Source organism: Sycon ciliatum, chromosome 3 (assembly GCF_964019385.1).
Source record: "Sycon ciliatum chromosome 3, ocSycCili1.1, whole genome shotgun sequence".
In the NCBI taxonomy this organism is placed as follows: domain Eukaryota; kingdom Metazoa; phylum Porifera; class Calcarea; order Leucosolenida; family Sycettidae; genus Sycon; species Sycon ciliatum.
Window position 1 is genome coordinate 7,254,917 of NC_088645.1, and position 13,368 is coordinate 7,268,284.

At 48.1% G+C, this 13,368-nt stretch overlaps 1 protein-coding gene across 1 annotated transcript; it reads right to left on the bottom strand.

Moving 5' to 3' along the window:
- Positions 1-10,439: 10,439 nt before the first annotated feature.
- LOC135812438 (serine/threonine-protein phosphatase alpha-3 isoform-like) lies at positions 10,440-12,048 on the bottom strand. The gene has a single exon (XM_065325807.1). It carries the CDS (start codon positions 11,903-11,905, stop codon positions 10,931-10,933), a length of 975 nt encoding a protein of 324 aa, XP_065181879.1. The 5' UTR covers positions 11,906-12,048; the 3' UTR covers positions 10,440-10,930.
- Between the last annotated feature and the right edge of the window lie 1,320 nt (positions 12,049-13,368).

Here is a 13,368-nt window from a genome sequence, read left to right on the forward strand (position 1 = left end):
CAGTCTCCAACGTGAATTCAGTCAAAACAACACTGCACTGCAGCAACATGGGAGCATGCTTCTCCCAGGCCCACCATGCAAGTGCAGTGTGCGCCAAGAACAATTCCAGGTAATTCAGCAGCTACCCAAGGATGGACAGGTTCGGCAAAAACACTCCACGAGTGCCTGACGTTTGCAAACGTATTTTGTTGACAGTTGTTGTTTCTTCCTTCGATTGGGCAAGACACGATAATGTGCCAACCCAGCCAGCAATGAGACACATGCATTTGTATCCATCAGGGCTATTGTAAGACTTTAGAGAGTCCTTTGCATATGTGCTGGGGACATTCACTAAATATTTAGAGAGGCCTGGATACCCAACGCAGGGGGATTGGCTGAAAGGTCTTCGTCCATAGGTAAATATGGATCAATGTACTGGGCCCACGGATTCTGTCAATCTTCTCGCGGCAACACCTCTTCAAGGCTGGAATAAACAGTAGAGTAACTACGGCTAGTAATCCTCGCGACTTACCGAAACTATTCACCACATCAAAGAAAAGCAAAAGTGCTTCACCACTGCGACGGCCTGCAACATCATTTTCAACCGTACACCGAACAACACATTTTGATTCTCTTTTTGCCACCCAAGCACATTTTACCGTAGGACACGGACTTGTCTTATGGGTGATCTTTGGGTGGACACCGGGAAGGCGCCAAAAAGGTGATGTAATGGAAAGTCCTCTATAGCCGATTTGCATGTTTGACCGACACGTACATGGCACATGACTGCACATGAAATGATGCGTACACGCTGGAAAAAGCATGCTGAAAGTGCATGCATGCTCCGCGGACTGTGTACCGGTGCATGACACAGAGCAGTGCATGGCAGTGCAGTACGAGTACAGACTAGACTGTACATGTACTAGAACTACTTCGATACATCATGTGGCATGGCTGCTTCTTCAGCGTGTTCTCCAAAAAAAGCCTGAGCTGGATCTGTGCTCACGTAGATCGTAGATCTACGTACTCGGTGTCCAACGAGTTGCGTAGAGCCAGAAATAGACATGAGTGGCTGTGTACGTGAGTTGGCAACATCATCGTGAGAGGCAACACAGCCAGAAACGGACAAGAGCATGCAGAAAGATCACTCTTGATCATTATATGCGATATTTTCCTGTACATTTGATATGGTTTGCTTCCTGAAGGCCATCACAATAAGCGATATATCGGTATAGCCGATAATAGTGTATATACTATAATAGTGATATTTTAGCTGTATTTTTTCTGATTTGATTTTGATTTTGACGTGTTCTATCACTATAACCGGTATATCATTATATCCGGTCACTTTATAAACGATACTTACTGTAGTAGTTTACACTGCAAGCACGCAGCTAGTGCGCTTTCGGGAGTAGAGACCGAGTAGATCTACACTGCACTGAGTGACAGATCAGAATGTTTTGCTCGCGCTCAAACAAAAACTCACCTCATGTAATTAGGCAAATTTGCCTGTTTGTTCTTCGACTCTAAATAAATAAACAGCAAACGAAGCGGAAGGCAGTACTACCGAAGTATAAGCAACTTCGAGCCGAAAAGGTCAAGTGCTCTCTGCCTTATGACGTCATATTGGATGACAAAGGGACACCTCTCTCTGACAATGCCATCCAGGATCTGCTGTCTGCCCAATAGGACATATCAGGGAACCCCCAGCCAGACAACCGTGCCGTCCTCAAAGTTGCTCATATAAACATCTGCAGTCTACGAAACAAAGTTCATGAAATCCATCATATCCTGCATGCCAATAAAATTCACATCATGTCAATTAATGAAACCTGGCTAGACAGCTCAGTATCAGATTCTCTGCTGAACATCCCTGGATATCGGATATATCGGAACGACAGGAACTTGAGGGGCGGAGGTGTGTGCCTGTACGTCATGTCTAGTCTCCGCGCTCGTCTCATCATGCCCGCATCCAACACACATCTGGAGTCGTTGTTTGTGTCAGTTCGCATTGCACGGGAGCCAGATGCGTGTAAGCTCCTCGTGAGTTCAGTCTACCGCCCACCGAGCTCTGGTACAGAATTCTGGGAGCAGTACAGTGCCCAGTTGGATGGCATTTTCGTGGACAGCTCTGACCTGCTAGTTCTGGGAGATTTGAACACGGACATCTTACAACCGACTCTACATCATAATCATCATCTACTTAAGCTTTGTGCAGAGCACCAGCTGCAGAACATTGTCCACGCACCAACTAGAGCGCCGTCAAACACGTGTCTTGACCTGGCTCTGTTGAACACTACCTTTCCATTGCCCAATCCAACGATCATTCCCATGTCAGATCTTACTGATCACCACCTAGTCCGCCTTGATATTGTAATACCGGAATGGAAGCCCCCAGCAACCCAGAGAACTAAGGTTGTGAGGAAACCAGGAATAGCTACTATCAACTACTCTCAGTTTAATGCTGACCTGAATGATATGCTCGAGGACTCATCCTCATTTTCAACATTGGACAGTCAAACTTGCCATCTTCTAACGTCTATCGCTGCTGTTACTGATACGCATGCTCCATCTAAACAAGTTAGACTACCCCTCTGTCCCAAACCTAAGCCTCAACCGTGGGCCACACCAGAGTTACGGAAACTGCTGCAGCGCAGAACTACTCTGCATCGAAGAGTCCTTTCGCAGCCTGGGAATATGGTTCTTAAGCAACAGTATCGTTCTGTCAGACGCGAGGGGACGCTTCTGAGTAGGAGACTGAAATCCCGTTTCCTGATGCACCAGTTCTCGGCACTCCGGCGAAATCCTAGAGGTCAGTGGGCTCTTCTTAACAGTCTATCTGGCAGGCGGAAAGTAAGAAATCAGCCAATTGCATCTCTCAGTAGTCTGACAGAGACATTTGCTAACATAGTGCACGATCCAAGCCGGCCTGCTGACATATGTTTACGCCCAGCCACCCAACAGCCAACTACTGCTGCTCGACTGTCCCATTTTCGACCCGTAACTGTGGCGCACATCACCACACTGCTCAAAGCAACAAACACAAGTAAGTCACCTGGCTCTGACAACGTCTTACCAGCCGTACTGAAGCATGGTCGTGATTCCATAGCAGTTTCTCTCACTGATATTATCAATAAATCTCTGAGCACAGGGTGCGTACCAGATATTTTCAAGAATGCCACAGTCAGCCCAGTTTTCAAATCAGGCGATGCAGAAAGCTCTACTAATTACAGACCAGTCTCATTATTGCCCATATGCAGCAAGATATTAGAACGAGTTGTCTTGGAGCAGCTGATTGCATTCTTTAAGTTACACAACATCATGTACGTGCCTGACAATCAATTTGCCTACCGTACCAACAGCTCGTGTGAGGACTGCCTAGCGCTAGTGGTCGACGAATGGCTCCAAGCCCTTGATAACAACGAGTACTGCGGCATAGTGTTTGCAGATATGAGCAAAGCTTTTGACCGAGTTAAGCATCAAGAGCTCATTGACGAGTTGAAGATGCTTGGCATTGCTGACACTGCACTTGCCTGGTTTGCAAGCTACCTGACCAGACGCGTCCAGCGAGTAAGAGTAGGACAAGAGCTAGGTGGGGCCCGCCCTTGCACAAGAGGCGTCCCACAAGGCTCCGTGCTCGGCCCACTGCTATTTTGCATTTACACCCGTGATGCACCACAGTGCTTCCAACATGCATTGAATCAACTTTATGCCGATGATATCACACTCTATATCAGGCACAAGTCCATCCAGACCATCACAACCCAGCTGAGTGCTGACCTTGCCGCTCTGGATCGCTACCTAGATCAGAAGGGACTGGTGTTGAACCCGTCCAAGACTCAGTTTGTCCTGCTCAGGCGACCGGGCAAGGAGCTGCCACCTGGCACCGCAGTCAACTGCCGGGGCACTTCCATAGCCCCATCTGCTTACGCTCGGTACTTAGGAATACTGGTTGACGAACATCTGTCTTTCTCAACCCAAGTGGATGCAGTATGTGCAACTGTCAATAGGAAGGTCGGAGCATTTGTCCATGCAAAGCAGAATATCAGCATTTTTGGCAAACGACTTTTCTATTTATCGATCATTCAGCCCACATTTGAGTTTGGCAGCACTGCATATATTCATTGCTTATCACAAACCCTATATGACAAGCTTCTTACTGCCAGCCGCGTAGCATTAAAGAGAATATTTTCGTTGGATAGAATGACTCCCACCACTCTTCTATACAGTCATACTAACTTGTACGCCCTTGAGAAACGCCTCAACTTCAAAACCTATGTATTTGTTTACCGCTGCCTGAATGGACTTGCTAGTCCACTTCTGCGAGACCGCTTTACCTTGCGCGCCCATGGTGCTCGCACTGCAGCCACCACCCGTGGCCAAGTCTCTGCTGCTCTTGTTCTGCCCCCCGCTAACACCCGATATGGCTTTAGTGCAATTTCTTATTTGGGCGCTGCCAGGTGGAATACACTTCCACCGGCTTGCCGCATGTCTAGTTCACCAGCTGAATTTCGCTCATCCATCAAATTATACCTAGGGTTCCCTGTAAAAAGGCGCTGACGCCTGTTGGGAATTCCCTAGTAAAAGAAGAATAAATAATAATAATAAAAAAAATAAAAAAAAAACCTTTTCGTTTTCATCTCGTTGTGGAAAGGAGTACCGTATTATCTCTATTAATAGGCCATGGTAAAAAATATAGTTGATTCTCAGGTCATGAGCCTGTGAAAATCGGTGCGAGCGAGCGATTTTTTATTATTTTTATTTCCCACAATTTTCTTATTTATTATTATTATTATTATTCAAAGGATCAATCGGGGAAGTGAACTGCCTGAAAAGAGAAAAAAACGCCAGACCCACCAGGACTCGAACCTGGGACCCTGCTTGTCATGAGCAATGCTCTAACCACTGAGCTATGGGACCAGGCTGAACCTAGAAGGCGCTGACAAGTTGCGCCTTCTAGGTTCAGCCTGGTCCCATAGCTCAGTGGTTAGAGCATTGCTCATGACAAGCAGGGTCCCAGGTTCGAGTCCTGGTGGGTCTGGCGTTTTTTTCTCTTTTCAGGCAGTTCACTTCCCCGATTGATCCTTTGAATTTGAAGTTCTCCCAATCCTTTCCAAATTATTATTATTATTATTATTATTTATTCACAATCACGTGGCACTAGCCAATGAAATGGTGATGTGGGCGATAGCCAGCCATGGCGGTAATAGAGCTAGAGGGGAGAAAGAAATAGAATGAAAGGGGAACTGAAAAGCAGGAGAAGCTAGGGCAGGGCTGGATATCAACTAGTATGTTTCATTCTGCAGTAGCTGTGTGAATGTATTGTAACATTGGCAGGATTTTAGATGTTGTGGGAGGAGAGACCAATGGCGGTAAGCAAGGAAGAGAGGAGATGTTATCATAGAGGCAGACCGCGCAATAGGGAAGCGGAGAGAGTTTCTGGTGTGCATGTCTTGAGATTTAGCAAACCAGCTTAGGCAGGAGAGAGCATGAAGAGGAGCAATGCCCAGCTTAATTTTATGAATTGTCTGGCATGCCAAAAAACGCACGCGGACCGAGAGCGGCACAGCAGAAGCAAGGCGGTATAAGTCTGCGCTTGGAGTCAGGCGAGGAAGCCGAAATAATATTTTCAAAAGACGCCTATGCATAACTTCGAGTCGAGCAATCTGTGTTTTAGAAATGCCAGCCCAAATTATGCAGCAGTAATCAAAAATAGGCAGAATGTAAGATGTGTAGATAACATGGCGACAGTCGGTGTGGAGGTGGGTGATGTGTGATGAGAGAAATCCCATTACTGAGCTAACACGGCTGTCTAAATGTTCGATCTGGGATTTCCAGGTTAAGTGTTGGTCAATAATGACGCCAAGATGCTTGTGTTTTTCAACGATGCAGAGCGGGGTTGTGGTGCCTGGAAAGGTGAAGGGACTGGTTACTAATGAAGATAGGTCACAGGAACAACTGGGGGGGGGGGGGGGGGGGGGGATACACATTACAGCAGTTTTCGAAGAGTTGGGCTGCAATTTCCATTTTTCCATCCAATGAATAACGCCATCTATGTTGGACTGTAACTTGGCACTAGCCTCGGGGAGAGTGGGTGCTGTCACAAGTAGTGCTGTATCATCAGCATATAGTGATGTGTGATCCATTTCTGCCAGATCGTTTACATACATAAGAAAGAGGAGAGGCCCCAGGATTGATCCCTGAGGAACTCCAGATCGTACATGCCCTTTGGCAGACAGAGCAGAACCGACACGCACCCTTTGCTGTCTGCCCGTCAGGTAAGTACTGAGCCACGTGAAGCAAGTACCATGGATTCCATGGCGCGACAGCTTGTATAGGAGCCCGCGTGTCCATACTGTGTCGAAGGCCTTGCTTAGATCAAAGAAACATAGCATGCTGTAATGGCCGTTCTCACGAACAGAAGACATCGATTGAACAAGTCTGAGAAGCTGCCAGGACGTAGAGTCGCCTTTTCGGAATCCAGACTGGGACGGATGTAGAACAGGAGACAGGTAAGTGTATAAGTGGTTGTACATAATACGTTCACACAGCTTGGAGATTGTTGACAATAACGAGATCGGGCGGTAATTCGATGCATCGAGCTTACTTCCCTTGTTCTTAAAGACCGGAGTTACAATTGCGTGTTTCCAAATAGCAGGGATTTCCAAAGCTAAAGATGGGGTCACACTGTCACACATAGATGTATACATGGTCACAGTATACATGTACATGTACATGGTCACATGTATCTTCAGGCCAGGAAGCAGAAAAATACCGGTATTTTACTACTCCCTGATTCATGCCTTTCGCATTGACCGTTTTCATGCGCGCATATTCATGCATAAAATCGTCGGTGCGCCGCCAAAAATCGGTGCGCGCGTACTTGAGAATCAAAGACAATTTTTACCGTGGCCTAATATAAGCACGGTCCTTTATTTTTTCAATGTACCTCTGCCCCTATTAATGGAGACGTTCCTTTATTGGAGACTGTTCCATTAATATTTCAACCTCATTTCAGAGGCATGTTGCCATGCCAAATTCATGTCAGACACACACATTTCAGGGGTTTTTTCGTCGGTACAGATAACGAATTTACACAGTGTGCTTATAATGGAGACTGATCACTTTATTTTTTTGAATGCCGCCCCAAGGTGTTCTATTATTGGAGACGTGCTATTATTGGCTGGGGCGGTGATCGAGCCCTATCCTGGGGTATCCAAAGTCCTCATCGAGGTACCTGCACCAAGTGCTACACCCACAGCTCCCCGGCACTAGGCCTGAGCAGATAATGCTAGTTATTTTGCGGGATAATGCTAATGGCATTGCCAGAAAACCTGCATCATAATGCTACTTGTAATGCTGCTGTTCCTCTGTAATACCAGCAATTCACCAGTAGTAAGTATGGAAAAATGGCTTGGTTTGGGCAGTATTGTGCACGTTTCGTAGTCTACGTAGACGGCATAGAAAATGCTAGAAAATCATGATCATAATGCTAATTTTATGCTGCTATTGCTCCATACAATCCCTTGCAGCTAGCTGTCCAGCGAGGAAAGTCTCGAGTGGAGGTCTCTCGATCTGCTCGCTCATTCGCCTGGCATTCAGTAGCACTTCATCGCCAAGGACTTCAATTCAAAACAGTTTTCACACTGCGCTTCAAGCCATTTTCCTGGTGAACTTGCTTCAAACGTATGAGCTCAGCTGCGCGTGTTCCCTTTGTGTGAGGCCCAGAAACAGCTAGTATCTCCGTACTGTACTTCGATGGGCTGGATCGATGTCGTCCAGGTTCTCCTCGCTATCGCCGTCACGACTCTAACTGGAGACGATTTCTTCACCATTTTTCGCAAGCAGCAGCTAGCGCAGAAATTTCGCCATCCCTGACTGCTGAGTGTAGGAGATGGAATCCGTTCGATCAGCTCAAATACTCTTCGTTGTGACTAGAGGAGTAGCAGGGAATATTCTACCGGAAGCCCTTTGACTTTCCTGACTGCTGAAACCCTTCCTGCCATGACTGCTACTTCTTCGAACAAGCGAGATTCTCTTTGCCACTGCACTGCACTCGAGCGTCCACGCGACACCTTTTTTTACAAAACATTATTTTTCTCAAAAAAAATGATTTTCACCATAAGCCTGGTTTTCGGAGAAGTGAGGGTCATGATTTGTGTATAATGCCACTTTTGCGGAAATGTAGTGTTATAATGCTAGCATAATGCTCGTTGCAAATCGCACACTATAATGCTAGCATTATCCGCCCAGGCCTACCCAGCACCCACCAGGCCGTGGAAAGACCAGTCACCAGTCTCCTGACACACCACCCGGTGAGTTTGTTCTGGCAGTTGGCAAACATACACTTCGCACAACACCTGCAATGCCCAAGGAACCCGACCTACAGGTCCAGTGGGCCAATGAGGCTGCAGTGCTTGAGCAGCGCCAACTAGCCGCAAGGGTTGCAGCACGCAGTAGATCGCCAGACCGCAAGACCACCATGTACTCGTAAGTCTCAGTCACAGTTTACCTTAGAAGTATGTTCATTTAGTCCTCCCCTCTGATCACCCCAATACCAACATTTAGCTTACCCCACTTCCCACCAAGAACATGCTCAACCCATTGGCCGCTGTATTCACACCTTCCAACGTAGGCACACCTAGGGGGCACACTATGCCAGATCTGTTAACAGCCAAGCCTACCCGTCCACATCTATGTAACATCCCCCCTACGTCGCCTTCCTTCACTACATCCTCCGAAGTTGGTCTTCGAGTCGGCCAACTTAACTACCAAAGCGCTGTGAGCAAGCTACCAGTGATTGAGCAACTTTTGGTGGATCACAACTTAGACATACTATTTCTCAGTGAAACTTGGTTCCATCATTCATTGCTAGATGCCGTCCTGACGCTAGATGGCTACACCCTCTTTAGACGAGATAGGCATAATGCAGTATATTGCTCAATGGGGGGAGGGGTAGCAGTCTATCTACGCTCTTCCCTTGCTCCATACTTTTCTCGCTGCTCTCACCTTGAATCTTCATGCCTTGAAGATATCTGTTTGCTTTACCATAAATTTAACAGCCCTGCTAGTCCAATTCACCTTTTCTACAGACCCCCGCATTCCATAGCGGCCCAACGTGAAACAGTTTTCCATGCTTTCCATGCCACTGTCACCCGACACCTTGACAACCCCCATCTCCCCCTCATTCTGATCGGCGACTTGAATTGCAGAATGTCCTGTTGGCTCCAGTCCGACCCAGATACTACAGAAGGCCAGAAACTGATCGCCACGCCGGATGACCTGGGTCTTCTCCAACTCGTCACCCACACACCCACTCGTTACGCGCCAACAGGTCGATCGCCTCCGTCTCTGCTTGATCTTGTCATCACCAATACTCCCCATCTAGTCACCACTCCCGAAGTGCTGCCTCCGCTCTCCGACCACTGTCCAGTACTCTGCAACATTCAACTGAGGCAACTCAGACAGCAAACTCGTGAGCAGATAGTGGTACCGGATTACGCACGCGCCGACTTTGAGGCTATGCGAGCGGACCGCTGGTTGCAGCCTCTCCGAGAGTGTATAGATGGCGCCAGTTGTATGGAAAGCGCCTGGCACTCTTGGCACTCCTATGCCAATGAGAGTATCCAGCGCCACTTGGCCATGCGAACATTTAAGCTAAGAAGAAAGCAGACCACGGAGCCTTGGTTCACTGCCCAGCACAAGCGAATGCACTGGAACAAAAACCGTATTTTCAAATTAGCCTATCTCCCTGCTGCCGGCCTTAGCTAAGATTCTGGACGCCATCATCCCCGAGCACCTCACCAGCTTCCTCAATAGGCAGGGATTAATTACCGACCACCAGTATGGCTTTGTCTCCTGCAAGTCGACACTCGATCAGTTAATTGTCCTGTCTTCAAGAGTGGCTAAAGCACTCGACAAGCGCACTGACTACCACGCTCTATTCTTGGATTTCTCGAAAGCGTTTGACAAGGTACCGCCCACTGTTCTTCTCCGTCAGCTCGCTACTATCATATCCCCTGAAGCCGTTTCTTGGTTCACCAAGATAACTTATAATGCTCACACTACTCCATAATGCCAGTTTGAAAGTTGGAAAAGTCAATTTAAAAGAAAAAAACTTAAACAGCAGTGAGCATGTTGTCTGAAACAATCCACTGAGAAGGTTGATATGCAACGTCAAGTCTCCGGACGAAGCCGGACGGGTTCAGATGCACGATTTTCGGAACTGGACCTAGCCAGCTTCATGCATGCTTGTAATGCAATTATTAATTATTTTGCATGCGAAAAGGTGTTATAATGCCAGCATTATGCCACCCGGAAAAGAGGGACTATAATGCCAGCCATAATGCTAGCATTACCCGCCCATGCCTAATGATAGCATCCCACCTGTGGGTCCTCTTTGTGTGGGTCCTCCTAGAGACCACCGACCACCGTGCACCAGACATACACAACAGCAAGAGTTGAAGACGAAAATTCCGGACCAGAGGAATTTTCATTATGCAGACATGTTAAGTGGCTGCGAATTCAAATAATTCAAGTCTAGCCCAGATATAACAGGTGAATGATCGTGAACGAAATATTCGAGAGTTCAACTTCAAGGTGAGAACAAGAAAAACGTCAGACTCCAAAGTGTTCTGTGTCGAGCCTATTTCGTAGTAAAAGGCCATAGTGGTAGGCATGGTAACGATTGTGCTAGGGTTCGAGAGCTAGATACTGTGGCAAATTGAGTGTATCGACTGCGCATAAGTCATAGGAAGAGCCCTTGAGCTATTGCTTACAGGTGTAGTTGGGTGGTCCAGGGTCCCACGAATCTACGATGTATAGTAGTAGGAGTAGGAAAAAGACTTTGCTCTGGAGTTAGTCCGGTAGAGCAACAGGACTGTGTACAATAACAATACAATCATAGATGTCGCGCTGTTCACGGGGGACTGCATGCCACATGATGATGTCATCAGCTGCCCGAGGCTGAGGCTCTGAGTGCCTGGATAGCGTCCTTGGCCGCTTCCAAGGTGGTGCTCTTATGGGAGGGCTGCATGATCTGGAATGTGCACTTCAAGTCTTTATCTACAACCATTACAGCTCCAGCGTTGTCGTAGGCGCCAGTATAGTTCGGTGCGGAGAACACCGTGACCAACTTGCGATCCGCAAAGAACTCATACCCGTTCATAACCACCTGGTGGGCTCTCACGATCAGCTGCAAGTTGAAGCGTTTCAGGAACTGATCGATCAGGTCTGGTCCAATAAAAACAGACACGTTACGGTCCGAATTTGGCGCGAACAGTTTTGTCCCGGGGTGTGGATCTGACCAGAGGAGGTCAAGCATGACTTCGTGTGGTGTTCCAGCAGATCTAGGGACAGGCAGCGGTCGCTTAATATTCCGGATCTGATCCATGTTGGTCAGCTTGGGGGATATACCACCGTGTGCACAGAAGATGCTATCGCCCACGATCGCCGCGATCGGCAAATTCTGGAAGGTGCTGTTGAATTCGTTATAAACACCCATATTGTAGCGCTGTTTGCACTCTTCCATAAAGCCCCACTGTTCATTGATGGCCTTATCCTCGTGGTTCCCACGGAGCATGAAGAATGTGCGCGGGAACTTAACCTTGAAGGCGAGCAGCAGGCAGATTGTTTCTATCTGCTGCCGGCCGCGGTCAACGTAGTCACCCAGGAACAGGTAGTTGTGCTGCGTGGGATAGCCTGCGAACTCGAACAGGCGCAACAGGTCCGTATATTGGCCGTGGATGTCACCGCAGATCTTGATGGGCGCATCCAGCTCCAGCAGCATGGGCTGAGAGAGTAGCAGGGCGCGAGCGCGCGTGCACAGTTCGCGGATCTCGGCCTCCTTGAGCTCGACGGTCTTGAAGGGCGTTGAGAACCGGGCCTCAAGAAGACGCTCGATTGTTTTGTCGATGTTGAAAGCCATGTTCACTGCCGGGTAGTCTCTCTGATCTGGTGTGCTGCTGCAGATGGTGATTGATTCTACCCGCAGAGATCCTAAATTGTGCTACGGGATATAGGAAACGGGAGAGTATTATGCTGCCGAATTGCCTATCTACCGAACTGCTTTTGATCAGCAGCGGTCAGGAGGGTTCTGTAGAGGGTATGGCTACTTTTCCAAAGGCCAGCAGAGCCAATGGAGCACCGTACATATCTACATGACACCGTAGATCCATCCCCATGCCACCGTATACGCATCCCGTACACGGAGTGTACGGTGGGAATTCGCGATGCATGCGATTGATAGGAAGCATGCGGCGCAGGTCATCGGATTACCGTACCGTACCTAGGACCATAGCTTACCGGTATACCGTCGATTTCGAGTTGGCCTTCAGCTAGCTTTTTTTTTACTAAGTCCACTATGCTCCCGAATGAATGCGGAAAGTGGTGGCGGGGCCCTGCTGCTCAGCCGACCTTGGTGGTCTCGGCGTCTGCACAGACAAAGCGCGCCAAGAAAAATAGAGAAGGACATACAAATAGAAGACATAAGAGAGAGAGAAAAGAAAAAGAAAAACAAGACGAGAGCAAGACATGTACTAGTATACGGAAGTGCAGCGCCCACACATGCACTGCTGAAGGATAAAGATAAAGGATACAAGTATGTTGGATAGGGAAATTGGGGTCAATCAGAACTTAAGCTAAGGAAGTCAAAGAACGTCAGTTGCTCTCTGTCAGTCAAGGCGCAGCAGGTACTTATAGCATCTTTCCTTGAAGGACTGCAGCTGTTGTGGGTGGGGTGCAGATCGCAAGACATGTCCGCGCAGGCTGTTCGACGTTGGAATGGCGCAATCGGGGAACCCATTGCGGAGGCTGCCTCGGGTGCGTGCCGGGAGTGTGGATTTTAGCTGGTTCTGGTGTTGCTGAGCGATCTTAGTAGCCAGCCTGGTCGATGGTCTGCACGGAGGTGGTGGGTCGGCTGGGCTGGTAGAATGACCTGTCTTGTCTGTCTTCTGTCAAGTGTCATTGCGTTTCTTGGAGTCAGTTCATTCGTGTCGTGTGATCTCAGGAATCCACAACCCTGGCAGGCTGGACTCTTTGCGCCAGGCATGTACCTGACACGCCTTGTGCAGGACATTGTGGCCCTTCGTCATGACCACCAACATGTTGGTATGTGTTTTTTCGACCTAGCAAAGGCGTTTGACACGGTATGGTTCCGTGGACTCCTAGCTAAATTATCTGCGATGTACAATGTTTCCGGAGCGTCTCTGGCGTGGATTACGGACTACCTAACAGATAGAACGCAATCAGTGTCAGTCGAAGGGGTACTCTCAGACCCACTGCCTGTGAAGTCGGGAGTCCCCCAGGGATCTATACTGGGGCCTCTACTATTCTTGTTGTATATAAACGATCTACCTGACTGTTTTTTTTTTTTTTTTTTTTTTTTCTACA

Coding starts and splice junctions, on each gene's coding strand:
- LOC135812438 (XM_065325807.1), bottom strand. CDS start 11,905: ATGGCTTTCAACATCGACAAAACAATCGAGCGTCTTCTTGAGGCCCGG.